General features: G+C 39.1%; 1 protein-coding gene across 1 annotated transcript in view; it reads left to right on the forward strand.

Annotated features, from left to right (window-relative positions):
• Window positions 1-290: 290 nt before the first annotated feature.
• The window catches only part of LOC133983207 (carboxypeptidase Q-like), a gene marked incomplete in the record, with an annotated part of 17,767 nt that continues 1,489 nt past the window's right edge, over window positions 291-16,568 (forward strand). Inside the window, 9 exon segments of the mRNA XM_062422205.1 lie at window positions 291-376; window positions 841-967; window positions 1,535-1,744; window positions 2,045-2,161; window positions 2,164-2,450; window positions 6,029-6,140; window positions 6,806-6,897; window positions 7,560-7,655; window positions 8,039-8,144. Of these exon segments, the coding sequence (XP_062278189.1) occupies window positions 841-967; window positions 1,535-1,744; window positions 2,045-2,161; window positions 2,164-2,450; window positions 6,029-6,140; window positions 6,806-6,897; window positions 7,560-7,655; window positions 8,039-8,144 (1,147 nt within the window).

The raw sequence follows: 16,568 nt of genomic DNA on the forward strand, positions 1-16,568 counted from the left end.
CACAGTTCAGAGGTTCAGCTGTGTTGTGTAAAGAGATGTGACTGACTTTGTAGCTGAATCCTCCTCTGTCTGTCCTCAAGTGAAAATGTGACATTTCTATCTATGAAATAATAAATGAATAGACTATGTATTATGAAATAGAGGGTCAGGTTTGAACTTTGGCCATGATATGTATGATATATATTATATTGTAGATTTTTTTTTGTGGTTGCGTGTTACTGCTACAGCTTTTATTGTGAAAACAGTCACACCGGAAGCCTGCCTTCGTTAGGCACGCGCTGAATCACGAACACGGAAACAGTAAATGTATTTTTACGCCGGCAGCCCTGTAACCTGTAACTTCAACGTTAACAAAGCTACTAACCTGTTCTGAAGGGTTTGTACTGTTTTATGGACCTTTTTTTTTAGTCAAATGTTATGAGCATTGTCAGTCTCTCAACTTGTGAAACTGTGACGTGAACTCTCCATCCTTCGTCTGTATTAATATATCTTTAATGATAGTTTAACGCTTGGTTTTTGATTAAAGATAAAGTCCAGTGAGTTTGACTTTGTTGATACGTTCATCTGAATGGCGACGTGTTTGAATGGATTACAGACCAAGTTCAGACACACTTATACTTGTCAGTCCTTGTAAATGTTATTCAAAAGACTAATTTTGACTCTTTTATTTGTAGCCATAGAGAGAGTATACAGCATTGAGTCTGCGGTGCTACTGAAATAATGCTGATTTTCAGTTTTTAATCTGCTATTGAAATTATAAATGAGTTGAGTTCAATTAAGCAGCTATGAAGTCACAAGACTTCCACATCTGTTATCACAGTGATATTTGTCTGTCTGCAGATGGCTCAGGATGGCAGACTGCCCATCCTGGTCTCCTTCGTGTTTTTCTACATGCTATCATCTCTGTGTGGATGTCACCCTCAGTCTGCTCGGGTCAGGGCTGCATCCAATGACACTGCAAGGAAAGGTACCTCAAACCCTCTTAACCTCTTAGATGATGTGCCAGTGTCTTTGATTTTCTTTAAATTAAAAAAAAAAAAGTCTGAGTACCACTAATCTATACTGTGTCAGACAGTCATCATTTTAACATTGCTTCCCTGGCATATCAAGCATGGGTTTTTTGACAGGTTATTATTTTTGTTACACATTTCTTGTATATATTATGTTTAAAATAGAGTTATACTCTAAGTGTTACAGTGATGGTTAGTATACACATCGAGCAATATTTTTGCCAACACTATTGACAGATACATGGGAGACAAAATATTAGGCAACATAATGCACCCCATTACACCACCGCCACCCTCTACGATCTCAGTGAAAAACATAAAGTAAAATTAACATCTTTCTGATAATGACAGCAAAACATATATGTCTAAGCTTTGTAAAAGTAGAATTTAAGGCAGAGCTGTTGTATTGGATTACATTAGATTGCACAGGTGTTTCTAGTAAAGTGCTCTGTGAATGTACACCTATACGACAACAGAGAGAAAAAACTTGATTTTATTTTTGTGTGTTTCTCTGTGAGCCTCAGACATGGCTGCAGAGGTCGCAGGCTATGCTGATGTGGCCAAACGGATCATTGACCTGGCTGTGTTTGGAGCTGCTCAGAACCGCTCTTATAAACGGCTAGCCGACTTCACCGACACCATAGGGAACCGTGTCAGTGGCTCGCACAACCTGGAGATGGCTATCAAATACATGTACAGTGCTATGATGCAGGATGGCTTGGATGTACATCTGGGTGAGTATGCATGTCTGTCTGTTCAGCTGGATGCTTTAACAACACTGCGTGTGTGAGAGAGAGAGAGAGAGACACAGAGACAGAGAGAGAGAGAGAGAGAGAGAGAGAGAGAGAGAGAGAGAGAGAGAGAGAGAGAGAGAGAGAGAGAGAGAGAGAGAGAGAGAGAGAGAGAGAGAGAGAGAGAGAGAGAGAGAGAGAGAGAGAGAGAGAGAGAGAGAGACCTTTCAAATTGGACTTACCTGTATGTGAATGTAGCAGTTAGTTTTGTTTTTGTATCTCCTCTTTTGGTTTCGTTTCCAGAGCCAGTGAAAATCCCGCACTGGGTGAGAGGGAAGGAGAGCGCAGAAATGATTTTGCCTAGGGCCAAAAGTCTGGCTATACTGGGACTGGGCAGCAGTGTAGGGACCCCACCTGAAGGTAAAGATCATCCTCTGATTCCTTTGGCTGATTCATTGTAGTCACTTTAAGTAATGTCAGTATTTTTTTTTTTTTCTCTAGTCCCCACACTGGTTGGCAGGATTACAAAGATGGAGTGAAACGCATCCCCATAGCCTGTATCACTGTGGAGGATGCTGAGCTGATGTGGCGTATGGCGCAGAGGGGACAGCAGATCGTGGTCAGACTCACAATGGCAGCCAAGACTCTGCCAGATGCTGACTCTTTCAACACAGTGGCTGAGTTAAGAGGCTGGCAACACCCTGAGCAGGTAACTGTCTGCTTGAATGGTTTATTTATGTATCTCATCAAGCTACAGTCTCTTTTTCTCCAGTCTTTTAGTGTTGGGGAAAATATATTGGGGTGGGCCTTTCAAATACATTTTGTGGGTGTCCTGTTAGATTTTAATTTTTGGAGCAAAGACATTATTATGGCTGTTCTTCTTTCTCTCTTAATTAGTCTTTATCCCGGTCTTTTCCTCTGTTTGATGGGATGAGGAAAAAATGTTGTAACCCCTTTTTGCTGACTGCAGATATTCCTGCAGAGGTTTAGTCTGTCTTCATTTTGCCTGTCTGTGTGATCTAATCTTTCCAGAGAAGCACAGAGGCTCGGCTCAGCTGGAAATACCGAGAAATGTCACTTGTGGTCTGTTAGTACATAGTAGGTTTCTTTGGAAACACAGCACTGTATAAACAAACTATTCACCTGTTAATTCGGCTCTTAAAGTTGTTACAGACATTCCATGAATTAGGACTTCTTAACTTTTTTAGGAATTCAACAGGCATTATCCTTGAATTGGCTTATTATTCCCAAACTCTGATCATGTGAAATTACTTCATTATTAATTCTAAATGACAAAGCTGACTGCATTTTTTACAGATCACTTTATTTTTGTTCTTTATTGGCCAGTCTAAACAACTTAACTCAGACCTGCTGAAATAATTCTATCCTTTTATGGTATTAATAGAGTTGTGATTTGTAGACACATGCTAATACAAGCAAACAGAAAGATCATTTATGTCCTCTTTTGGGCAGATTTTCCAGTACTGCAATCTGTAATTATTCTGAGTGTTTGCCTTTTTTAGAATAATAGACTACTGTATATGAACTACTGTGTAGGAAACCTTTGAGGGGGTTAGACAGTGTTGCTCAGCAAGGACACTGACCTGCAGCTGGGATGAAATTAACTGATTCCAGCATGCACTGGGCTAAAGGTGCAGTGAACCCTGGATGGGTCTGTCACAAGACTAGCAGACTCCTTGAGTATCGAGTGAGATGTGATATGTTTAAATGTGGGCAAGACGGACCCAGACATGTCTAGCAGGTTGAACCTGATTGACAGACAAGGTGCTGCTGCATCAGTCTCGAAATGAATGCAACTTCACCCTGTGTGCACGGGAGGCACTGTGGCTCACTTGAGAAAAATACTGCACTGCTATCATACCTGTCTGAATAAAAGCACAGCAGAGGGAGGAGTGGGATCATCACTCACAGGAATAGCCCCAGCTGTGTTGAACTAAATGCTAAATGGATTAGTTGCACTGACTTGTAAAGATTTTCTTCTTGTATGTATCACAGTTGAAATTTCCACAGTCTTATCTGTGAATCATGGTATGTATATTGGTGGAGGTTGCCTCGAGCATGGGTGTTTTTGTTGTTGTTAAGGAATGAAGTATATTGCATGTAAAACGGGGGTTTCTAATGACCCCATTGTGTCTGAGAAGATATTTTTTGTTGACAGATGAAAGCAGATGGTTTTTGAATCTCCCAAGAGAGAGAGACCTGTATGTATGTAAGTCTTTACTTCCTTACAGCCTCTTGAGCCTGCAAATATGAGGCCAGTGTATTCAACAACTCAATAACGAAATATTGCATCCAAGCAGCACTGTTCAAGATGGCCAAAAACTTGAGAAAAACATGACTTTTATGGCTAACAAAGAACATAAAATGGGTCATAATGTCATTCTGCTGAGGGTGTTTCCAATATTTATAATTCTAGTGAGCTTTGTTTTTTACACGCAGTTCCCTCTCGTTTAATTTGTGATTATTTAAGTAGAGCTAACTGAAGAATTTGTCAGGAGACTTGGATTAGAGGAACATTGCTGATGTAAGCTGTTACTATTCTGATCTGGGAACCAATGCTCAGTCCCTCATTATAGAAAAAGGAAATTAAACACATGGCATGGTTGACATCATCTTTGGCTCTGTGACTTAGTGCTCCAGCTGGCAACCCTAACCCTGGCAGTAGCAGCAATTGTGTGTGTGTGTGTGTGTGTGTGTGTGTGTGTGTGTGTGTGTGTGTGTGTGTGTGTGTGTGTGTGTGTGTGTGTGTGTGTGTGTGTGTGTGTGTGTGTGTGTGCACGTTCATAGAACGATGTACATTTGAGGTTTAGTGACTCATTTCCACAGTTAAGCCTTTGAGAAGCATTGGGATGAGTTGCAAAGATTTTTTTCCACTTACTCAACTTTTACATCTTCTATCTATCCTCTAAATGAAAATAAATTTTAACTCTGCAAAGTCTAAAATGTCCTCTCTCTCTGTGTTTATACTGGAGTCTAAAACATTAATAATTTTGTCATACTGTGATACGTGTGTGTGTGATGTATTTGTTGAAACATAGTTTTTGTGATTCTCATCTAATCTACATGTCACTACACCACATCTAAACATCTTGTTATACTTTATTGGTCTCTTGTGATTTGAACTATTTTAAGTACAAAGTATTTATTTGTCTCTTTACTGTCAACACACTGTAAAAGCAGCCATACGGCAAACTGAGTGTCAGTTATCTGTGTCCCTCAATAGTAAGAGGTACAAAGTTTGTCAACATTAAGTCAACAGGGGCAGAAAGGTCTTTGTGAGGTTAACCAACCAAACTATTACAGTACAATGAAATAGAATATATATTTCAACACTAGTGATTGACTAAATTATTAAGTACAGTGTGTTTTTGAGCAAACTCTTGAGAAAATCCCTGATGCATGCTGCAACCTTGAATGTAAAACCTCACATGGAAAACCTAAGTGTTCGAGGTCATGGATTTAGAGGAAGACAGTTCTGGTATTGCAAAAACCACTCTAGTGATTCATACATCATGCGCACAGCAGCAAGTCTGCGTGTGTGCTACATGTGTATATATGTTTTATATTCCCCACTGATTTATTCTTACCTAATACGAAAAGCATACAAGTGCAAACTACATATTCACACAAATGTAAATACATTTCTTACATTGAAAACACATAGGGACGGGATCTTCACCAATATGAACTTAAGGAATCATTACATAACCTGTTTCAGTGCTCACATGGGTGCCTGACTGTAACAGCATTTGACTCATTTCAAGTAAAGTGGTGACACATTGAGCTCTGAGCAGAAAGGAACATATTTGAACAGGTTCCTTATTTAGTTATTTTATATAGCAGAGGAAACACTGGGTTTTATTTGAATGGAATGCACAGCCTCTGGGTCATTGTCCAGACTGGACTCACATGTTTTGTAACCTGGAACATCAGGTCAGGACAGCAGCATCCCACTGACGGGAATCCCACCCCTTAACATTCCTGGAAATGGGCATATCATTCTGAACTGTGTGTTTGTGTCTTTGTTTTCCTGTTTTTATGAGTCAGTCTGTTTTTAAAGATATAACACATTTTTATAATAAAAGTCTCAAATTTGGGATGTGGATAAAAAAATCTGTTTGCTTTCTCTAGCATTTGTCTGGTCAGGTCAGGTCAGACAAATGGTCAAGTTTCCATGTGTACTCACCTAAAAAACGGTTCCACACCATACTCTTTCAGCCTGTGTTTTCAATGATTATATATGTATGTATCTGTCCAATTTGCTAGGTTGTCTTGCTGAGTGGTCACTTGGACAGTTGGGATGTGGGCCAGGGCGCCATGGACGATGGGGGTGGAGCCATGATTTCCTGGGAGGCCCTGTCACTCATCAAAGACCTAGGTAACCCACAGACACATACCCTCTACAGATATATTGCATATAGAAACACACACATACTCTGTGCAGACAAAGAGGAACTTCCATGAAAAGACTTATTTATACACTGTAAAAATGCAAACAAATATCCAGAACTGCAGCAAGCTAACACAAGCTTGTAAACAAAGGTGAGTAAATGATTTACTAATATTTCACATTATGTAAACAGCTTGCCCAACTGAGAACAGCAGTCAACAGTTTTCTTTTAAAGAGACCAGGCTTAACAAGCACAACAAGTTGGTTAGTAAAATATGGTAAAGCTCTATGAAAATATAACAAAGCTCTGCCTAACTTTGGTGCAAATTACAAAACAGTTTCTCAGACTGTAAACTGTTATTTCCTCCAACTGTTTGTAGAGGAACAGCAGCACTCACAATTAGGAAACACACTCAGATAAACAGTACAGTATTCTTATGAACAAAAGAATGCGCCTCAGTAAGCCTATAATCAAACAAGCTTATTCAAGTACAATACCCAGTGATGAAAAGTCAGGTATACAGTAACCTTCAGTATATAACAGGTTCTAAAGAAATATACATGATCTACATTTGCATGATTTAACTAAGGATATTATCTTTCTCCTTCTGTACATATTTTTTCCATATTGCTGTGTGTTCATCTGTTTCCAGGTTTGCGTCCAAGGAGAACCCTGCGAACAGTGCTGTGGACAGCTGAAGAGCAGGGTGGAGTTGGAGCACAGCAGTACTTTAATTTACACAAGGTACTACTACTGTTACTGCTGCAGTATTAAATAGGAAACACACAGAAAGAAAATATGGTTCCCGTCAGAGTGCATTGTGGTTTTAATATTAAAGTAAAGACTGCAGATATTTACTTTCCCTGTGCTGGACAGGCCTTGGCTAGCTACCAGGTTTTTCTTTGTGCATAACAATCATATGCAGTCTCATATAGAGTTTCTGTATTTAGAGGCCTTGCTAATTGCCACGAAATGACCCATAGTAAAATGCACTCTTAAAACAAAGGTAAAAAGGTATATTTTCACCAAAGTACTGTAATGTCCCAGCAGGCTGTCCAGGTCTGTATAAGAATGTTAATTGCCTCAATCAGGTAACGCAGCTACACTAGCAACTCCTAGTGGTTGGTTGAGGAACCTGAGCTGAGGAGGAACTATATGTGGGGATAGCACAAGCCTTTGCATATGTTAACATACATACCTTTTCAAGAGTGTATGATTTAATTCGAAAGTAGCTGTACTTAAAACTCTTAATTTCACCTCCTGAGGCCTGTTATAAAGATTGAGTGGCTCTGTTGACAGAAGCTTGGACCTCTTTTTGGTTTTAATCATGCCCATGAGCTCTCTTGGTCCTCCACTTTTTTTATCTACTGTGCTTGCTTCCCGTCTCTGCTTCCTCTCCCACCCAGGTGAACATGTCCAACTTTGACTTGGTCATGGAGTCTGACCTGGGCACATTCCGCCCAGTGGCTCTCCAGTTTACTGGCAGCGATGTAGCACGAAAGGTAGGATTGTTAACACAACACTGTTACACAATTATTATGGTTTATACAATTCACCTTCAGACAACATTGAATTTCTCACTTAACCTCGGTGGCTTAACCTTCTATGGGCTAATAATAGTGCCAAAACAGACATTTTTCTCAATTTGAAACTGTAGATCAAGTTTCCAAAATGAATAGCATAAAATTTAATTTGATTTCTTTACTCTGTATCAAGGGTTTGAAACTGAATGGTAAAATTTTAATTCCAGTCTTGCTGCTCTGTCTTTTGAATTACAAGTACAAATCTGGAATTTAAATGTTAAACTGTTTGAAAAGCCCTGGGGTATTACAGGCTGTGTGACGAGCTAAGAAGCATTTTTTTAGTTGTGTGGCTGTATCAACAGGTGATGGAAGAAGTTGTCAAACTGTTGGCTCCCATTAACACGACCAAATTGGAGACGCATGGAGAAGGGACAGATATCTCACCTTGGATGCAGGCAGGAGTACCAGGTCAGTTTAAACAACATGTATGTCTGTCTTTCTGTGACTAGCTTTCACTATAAGGCACAGTGAAAATCCATACAATAACAGCTTAAGAACCATGTGCTTTATTTGATTTATCATGTTTTTATGCCCATCATAAACATAGAAAAAAAACTAAATAGAGAGTAACTCATCCTAATGTCTGTGGTTCTAGTTTGATCATTCTTCTCCTGAAAGTGCTTTGCACACAGAATCACATCCTCATTGATTTACTATTATATATAATATTGGGGAAGTGGGAGCCAGTTATTCTATTTAAATTGGATTTCCTAAAAATCTGATTTGATTCTGCAAGACATTTAAAGTGTAAGTAGGAAGTGGTCAGGACAGGGAATTTTCAACGCACCTTTGAGCCAAAAAATATCTTCACATGAGACTACTGACTAATTGTCCAAATGCAGAGATGTTTTTTTTTCCCTTCTTGAATGGTCAGTGCAACCTTGGGCCTTTAAATACAAAAAACGAATTACAAAATGAGGAATAATAACAGAATATAATCAATAGAATTAAATTGTGCTGCATTGAAACACAAAACTGTATGAGTCCAGTTAGTTAATATTCAATAATTATTATCTTTCTCAATTGCTGATAATGAAAATCGATTAAACCCTAAACAGTACTGCTTTGATTACATGACAGTGTGTGCCAATATTTGTGGCTTTGAAAGGGATGTAGTGGTCCAAACCTCTTGTCTGCCTCTGTCTAGTTTCTATAGAAGTGAAATTGTAATGTACACAGAAAGACACTGTGGTAGCCTTTAGAAGAGGAACTGCAAAAATAGACTCAAAAACACACATTTTAAACTTTTCATTTAATAATATAACTAACCCAGGTGACCACAAACATTCCTGCTTTAAATGTTTCTTTGCATCTGCAGCTATTCAGGATGTTTTCAAAGCCGCCTTCTCTGTCTTAAACACAGTGCTTTTACTGTGTTTATTAAATTAAGAACATCTTTACTGTAACGTGTGTAATGTGATAATCCCAAATTAGTAGCGACTAGCACCTCTTCAGTTTGACGGAGGCTACTGTTAAACCCATTACACAACTTGGTAATTTGGTTGACATCTCATCATGGCACTTCTTTACACAATAATCCACATTTCCAGCATTAAATGTTCCTTTTGTTAATCTTTCATTTGTTCACTCCTCCTGTGTGGGGTTTCCAAAAAGAAAACAATTGCAACATTGTCCACCCGGTCATGTTGAATCATTTGGGTCCTGAACCAACACAGACAAGCTGCATTCTGAGGGTCCTTCCTCCTCATCTGTCAGGCTAAGTCGAGTTCTCTTGGATGGCCTCTCCACTATTGTTGGTTGTAGGAAAAGTAAAGGACTGTCCAAAGGAAAGGTGAGGGTCCCAACACCACAGTCTCTCACTTTGGGCTCTCTCACCTGTGTAGCTTCACAGTACAAACACAGAAATTAATAAGCCTTTCAATAGTGTCTGATTTAGCTAAATGAATAAACACACCATTAAGTTAACTGAGAAGCAACAAACCATTTCTACTAAAATACTTTAAAGCAATACCAGCTGAACTTAAATTACTTGATATATATCATATAACATACTGTATCACTGCACACATCTACATCTGTATATCTTGTGTATCTTGTAGCTTCTCAGGAATTTCTCATGCATATCAGCACTGTGGTTAGATGCCAACTGCATCTTGTTGTTAAGAGACACATCATATTTTGCCTCTTTACCAGTCTATGCTGTCTAGACTGTTTATACTAATTGTATATTAGATTGTATATTGTATATATTGTTTTTAAATATTTTATTGTATATGATGACTGAATAAAAGAGGTGATCTCCCGAGGCTTCCGGAAATGCTAAAAAAACATTGTTGTAGCAGCATTGTTACTGTTGCTACAGTTACAAGGGAATTGCATCAGCCCTATCTATCCGAGCCAGATTCTGATCCTTTTTTTTTTTTTGTACGCATCTATTATTTCACATCTATAACTGTCATTCATTCATCATGGTAACAACTTTATGTCTGTTGACTGACGGGAGGTGTAATTATGGGAACTGCACCAGAATGCCCAGTGAAGTTGAAAACTTCTATTGCAAAAAAATACAAAAGGTAGCTAAGGCTATTCCTACTCACTATTATTACATTATTTAGCCAACTACCTGTAAACACAACAGTAGCACACACCTAATGCTATATGCAATAGTGTAAAACACAACTCTTTTTTTTAAATTAAGTAGCTAAGAATTAGACTAATGTTGCTTGTGTTGGGAAATACTACCAAAATTATCCTGATTAAAATTTAGCTACTAAAACATTCCCTGTTAAAAACCAAATATGTTTTTATTCATGACTGTAGATATTTTACTGACAGTATAGCAGATTTTTAGAGTCAATTTCTGTGTTGTATACAGTAAAAAAAATTATTTTATATTTTTTAATTATTAATACTTTCAAATGCCTTAGCTGTCATGTTTACTGAGACCATTATGCAAATATTTAGCAACATTTTATATCACCTCGTGGCTGTAATTATGTTTGTAATCAGTTATATGTAATCAAAAATGTTTTCTGTTATTTGTGTTGCTATCTGGATCAGTATCTGTCCGATGCAGTGATGTTGCCTCCTGAATCACAATTTTCTTTATTATAAGACAGTATTACTTGTAAATCAGTGTGTCATTTTCCTTATTAGGTTGTAAGAGGAGTGAACCAGATAGCAGTCCCTCCCACATGTATGACACACCATCCAGGTCTAGAGCCTAACTGATTGAATCATCCAAACCACAACATTTACCAGTTTTGGTGTTGACACCGTTGCCTAGGTGCCTCAGAATAAAAGGATAAAAATATATAGATATTTTCTACCCTAACATTATAACAAAGTCAAGGGATAACCCAACACTCTTGCAGGAAACTGAAACCTGTGTGTCTGATTAGAAACAAAGTAAATAGTTTGTAGTTTGTGATGCTACGATGAAAGCCACTATATATCTTTATATGTTTCTAGTTTCCAAACTAATATTATCCTATAGTATGATCTTCTAACTTTTGCAGTAAATAACACCCATTTTTTGTCTGTATTGCATACACACCTTTGCTTCTCACGGGTTGTTTCAATGTGTCGTAGGACAGCTGTGTGGCAGTAGATTTTGTTGAAGGAGAGTAGTACATCTGAGTGCCCACAGATAACATCAGAGGGCAGAACTGCGTTGAAACAGAGACTGTAGGTTCAGGGTCAGTCTGGCATCCCTTGTGTTTGTACTGTGGTGTACAGTATGTCGTGGGGGTCTGTTGTGATGTACTCTGATTGAGAAAAGACAATGAAAAAAAACGGTGTTTATAGGTAAAATAAAAAAACACAATTTGTTACTGCCCTGTATTATTAGTTGCAGGGCATTTGGCAGCATGGTTAACTTAGCAATGAGCTATGTTTTAAATCATTTCATTCCTGCATGCAAATAAACAATGCAGACACTCCCCCTTTACATCCTGTTAGCAAGTCAACACTGGCTGGATTCTTTTTACTTTGCAAGTAATCAAGAAAAAGGAAAATATGGCGGATGTGGTTAAAATAAGGGCATATATCTGATTGCTTGGTGCACGTATTGTTATGTGCAAATCACTGTTAGCTCAATAAAAAAAGTAAAGCTGTACTGTAAACGCCTATCGTGTGTACTGACGCGGATTCATAAGACATTTGGTCCGATCACCGAGCCAAACCTTGCAGTGATATAATGCTACTTACAGCTTGTGCTTCGGACTCCTCAACACGGCCCTTTACCGACGGGACAGAGCCGTCTTTTAGCACCAGCCGAGCAGAAAACCCTGCTTCATACTGGGCTCTGTTGAGGAAACAGTCCTCTGTGAAGTGGCGTGAGCAGACAAACACGTACGCATATGGCTGCTTTTTACCCGAAAAAAGAAACTGCATCCACTTCTGTCTGGTGCTTTCGTCTTTAGGAAATGCAAACAAATTTAACTTCTTCTCTTCCCCTTCACAGCCGAAAAAACACTTTCTAGGAGTCATACTAAACGACTTCCAAGGAGCTGGGTAAAAGACCGAAAATGGCGCCTATTCGATCCAATAAAAAATTGCCCGTTGGATACACTTTGCCTGCATCATGGATGTATTACGCTAAAAGTTTCTAGCTTCCGGTTTTTCTTCCGGGGATGTATGGGTCATCACGTCACTGTGTGAACGCACATTAGTGGCACATAAATGAGTTAGCATAGAGGTGAATGGAGAGACCACTCTTTTATCTCTCCTCTCACATCTCTTTCTCATACAGACTGGTGACAAAAACCAGTTCAGGTCTGAATGCTTGATCCCTACAGGGAGGGGATCTGGTGGCTTGTTAGGCTGTGGGGGATGTCTTGCTGGCATGGTTTGTTCCCTTAGAAAAGAGTCATAAGAGTCCAAGAAGAATCACTACAAATCAATAAAAAGTTGTTCTGGGTGATCAGTCTTCTCCTATGATGAAACAATGTCTATCCTGATGGGAGAAGTCTCTTCCAGGATGACAATGTCCCATCCATAGGGCATGAGGGCTCAGTGAATGGTTTGATGAGTATGAAAATTATGTAAATCATAAGCTATGGCCTTCACAGTCATCTGATCTGAACCCAACTGAACACCTAATGGAGATTTTGGACCAACATGTTAGACAGCGCTCTCCACCACCATCATCAATACACCAAATGAGGGAATATCTTTTGGAAGAATGGTGCTCATCCCTCCAGTAGAGTTCAAAGACTGTAGATCAATGCCAAGGCGCACTGAAGCTGTTTTGGCGGCATGTGGTGGCCCAACACCTTACTAAGATACTTAATGTTGATTTTTCCTTTTTTTGTCACTCAGCAATAAGTATATACTAAAATTGTCTATATAAGGGATCAAATACAAATAAATAGACATAATCAGAAAAATAATTTTTATTACAACACATCTACTGATCCTGTATGTTTTTAAACTTTCCCCCCTCAAAAAAAAGAAGAAAATCACCTCTGTATGTTGCTAGCTGAGTAACACAACCCACATAACAGGGCCCAGTTTTAAAAAGGCTGCTGACATCAAGTTTTCATGCAGTCCTGCTCTATGGTCAACAATCTGACACCTTCACACAAAAGCCATCTGCGTGGAAATGTTTCACTATTCGTTTCCATTTCTTAATTTTTGACATGAAACATATGAACCAGCTCGATGGCAAGAACAATCCTCCTGTTCCATTGGTTAATTATAATATTAGTATATCTTGGCTAGAAATTGTATACAGCTATAGCCGTTTGGTTCAATTTTCATTGATTTTTAAAAATATGATTTTGGTTTTTGAAATTGGGATTTGTCTTTTCCATTTTTTTGTTGCTTTGAGAGAGGTTTGGTTCAAACATCTCCTCTCTCTAGTTTTGATAGAAGAGGAAATTGCATTATGCAGAGAAACATATTGTGTCCTGTAGAAAAGGAACTGAGAACAAAAAGAACACAAAAACATCAAACCATTAACAGACCACAAACCCATTCCCTTTTTAAAGCAACAACCAAACAGAATATTTACTTACTTAAAGACATTCAGGGTTAGTCTTCCATTATTGAACAGTTTCAATAGAGCAGCTGTTTGGTGCTTTGCTCAAGGGAACTTTAAAGGATAGCTGTCTAGACAAGAGACAGTTGGCAGGACTTTTTGGGTTCTGGTGTTTCACAGATATTAAGTACATGTGTACCATGGGGAATAAATGGAAACCATTATCAAAACAAAGAGTGCAGATGGACAGAGGTAACTGTTAAACCCATTTCACACTTTTAATAATTTGGTGCATAGTCACACTGTGACTGGTAACATGAGGCCAGTTTTACACCACAGTCCTATTTTTTAGGATTCTTAAATGGTCCATTTACCAACTTCTCTCAGTAAAGAGGTTTCTGAAAAGGTAACAACAACAAAAAGATGCAGTTGCTATGAAAGTTTGACAGTACTACCCATGACAGTGACAGAGTCCACAGAGTCATGTTGAATTGTCTGGTTTCTGAACCACCATAGTTAAGTTGCATTCTGAAGGGCCTTTGTCCTCATCATTAAGGCTGAGTCGAGGTCTCTTGGAAGATATCTCTGCTATTGTTGGTTGAAGGAGCAGTAATGGACTGTCCAAGGGGAAGGTGAGGGTGCAAACTCCACAGTCTCTGCTGGGTGCTTTCACCTGGATACCTTCAAGGCACACATAGAAATCAGTCATCCTATCAGTGATGTCTGACACACACTGGCAATATGAATGAGCACACTTACTATGTAAGAAAATTATTTTATAACTTGATGATTTGCGGCACTACAAACCTGTACTTCTGAAGTGATTCTGCAGAGTTTTCATTGATAGCTGCATGCTGACTGTTCTGCTCTCTGGGGGGTCAGTCTGGGAGCCCACGTGTCTTACAGTAGGAAAGATCTGAGAAACACTGTTCTCGATGGTCTAAATGCAGGAAACAGTGACACTTTATACTTCAATCATCACAAATATCATTTAAAACAATGAATCACGTGACAAACTATGGAAAGATGCTGTTGCTTTATTTTGAGCAAAAACAATCCACAAGTTTTGTCCCCTGTAGTCAGTTGTGTCAAGTTGGTTTCATAAGAACAGCTGGCAAAACTGGCAGTTGATCCTCAGAATCAGAATCAAATTTATTGTCATTATACAGGTAGTACAACGAAATCGAGGACCATTTCAAATTTGCTTCATTACATGAGTGGTAGACTGATAGTGTGGATGGCTCCATTTGTTGAGGAATATCATAGACATACACAGCGGTCTTATTTATATATATAATTAGCACCACATAACATCACTACTTTTACAGCTTGTTGTACATTACCAGCATTTTTCTATGTGTGTTGGGTGTCTGGGTCAATAGATTTATGGGAATGATATTACAGAGAGCTCAACAATCTATGTGAAACTTCACTAGCTCCTTGCCCAGTTTTTGTAAGTATTTCTGTAGTAGTGACATTCATGATATCTTCATTAACATCTCTGTACTGTTCAGTCACATGGTGCATGATGTTTTCCTCTTTTCAGTTTCTCTGGTTTGGATTTACATCTGACTGCAAAGTGATTTTCTTTACTGCATTTTTGCAGCACTTTCCAAAGGCTGGATGTGTGGTGTTCCTTTAATGTGTATTCCCAATGGGCATTAAATGAAATACTTATGCTGCTATTTTTTTTATTGCTTATGAAATACAAAATAAATCCATACATCTCCCGTGTCTGCTGTGTTGTCATGGATGGTTGGTGTTGATCCCTCTTTTAGAAAAAGTTTCTCAGCAAGTCCTGCGCGATATAGACCGAGGTTGGTAAAACAGTCTGATGCAAAGTGGCTAGAGCAGACATAAATGTTTTTGCAAAGATTAGCTGGGACGTGGCCATAAAAAATGAAATTGAACCACTCAGCTCTTCTGTCTGCTGCAGCTGGGAGCCGATGAAGCGATTTGTGCTGGTCTTTACAGTCAATAACAGAGCAGTTTGAGTGTTTACCCCTTAGCTTAGGCATGTTTTGTTTGCTATGGTCAGTCACTTTTTAAAAAACTATTTCATTAAGCCCCACCTGACGTAAGAGGGGGCATCAAATCTGAATGGCTTGTTAAATCACAGGAATTCAGAGCAAGCCAGCCCACACTAAACTAACTGAGTGGTCTTTTTCAACAGTTTGTGTGTTAGTAGACACACCATAGACCCTAATGTATATACACCCTATAATATACACCCTCTAATTTCACCACAGCCTCCGTAAACACATGTGGGACACAGCCAGCTACTGTTCCCAAAGTGTCTCACTCCAAAAAGTCCGTATGGAAACAAAGCCATACTACTGTTTCAGGATGAGGAGTGACGGGGAGGAAGTGAGGATGGATGTATGTGAGCTGCTACTGGACTGACTTCTGTATAATGGGGAAATAGTCTACTGCTTACACTTTTACGTGTTACTGCTGGGAATCGGTTCAACCTTGAAAAATCATTCAGAGGGAAATCCCGCTTTGAATTGAGACTGAAATGCGAGTAGTGTTTTCTCTTTAGCAGCCAACAAGTGAGCAGTTGCGGGTACTTGGCTTTTGCTCCCTGACTTTGATTTTATTTCACGTTCTGGGTGGGACGCTTTACTCACCAGTGTCACTACTGTAGAGGTTGGGGCAGCATCAGGGTTTAGGAGAAGCTGCTCCCTTAAAGCCATTAACACCTCTCCATATTTGGAGGAGCACTCTCGTGTAAACAGGGCGCTGTGTCCCTCAACCCGCCCCAAAATCTGCAGCCAGCTGTGGACCACCTCTCTGTCAGATGGAATATAGTGCAAAGCATCTGTGCTTTTCCCCTCGGCATAGGAGCATTTACAATCTATGCTTGACCTCGGGGCAGCTTACAGGAA

The sequence above is a fragment of the Scomber scombrus genome, chromosome 7, assembly GCF_963691925.1.
Source record: "Scomber scombrus chromosome 7, fScoSco1.1, whole genome shotgun sequence".
In the NCBI taxonomy this organism is placed as follows: domain Eukaryota; kingdom Metazoa; phylum Chordata; class Actinopteri; order Scombriformes; family Scombridae; genus Scomber; species Scomber scombrus.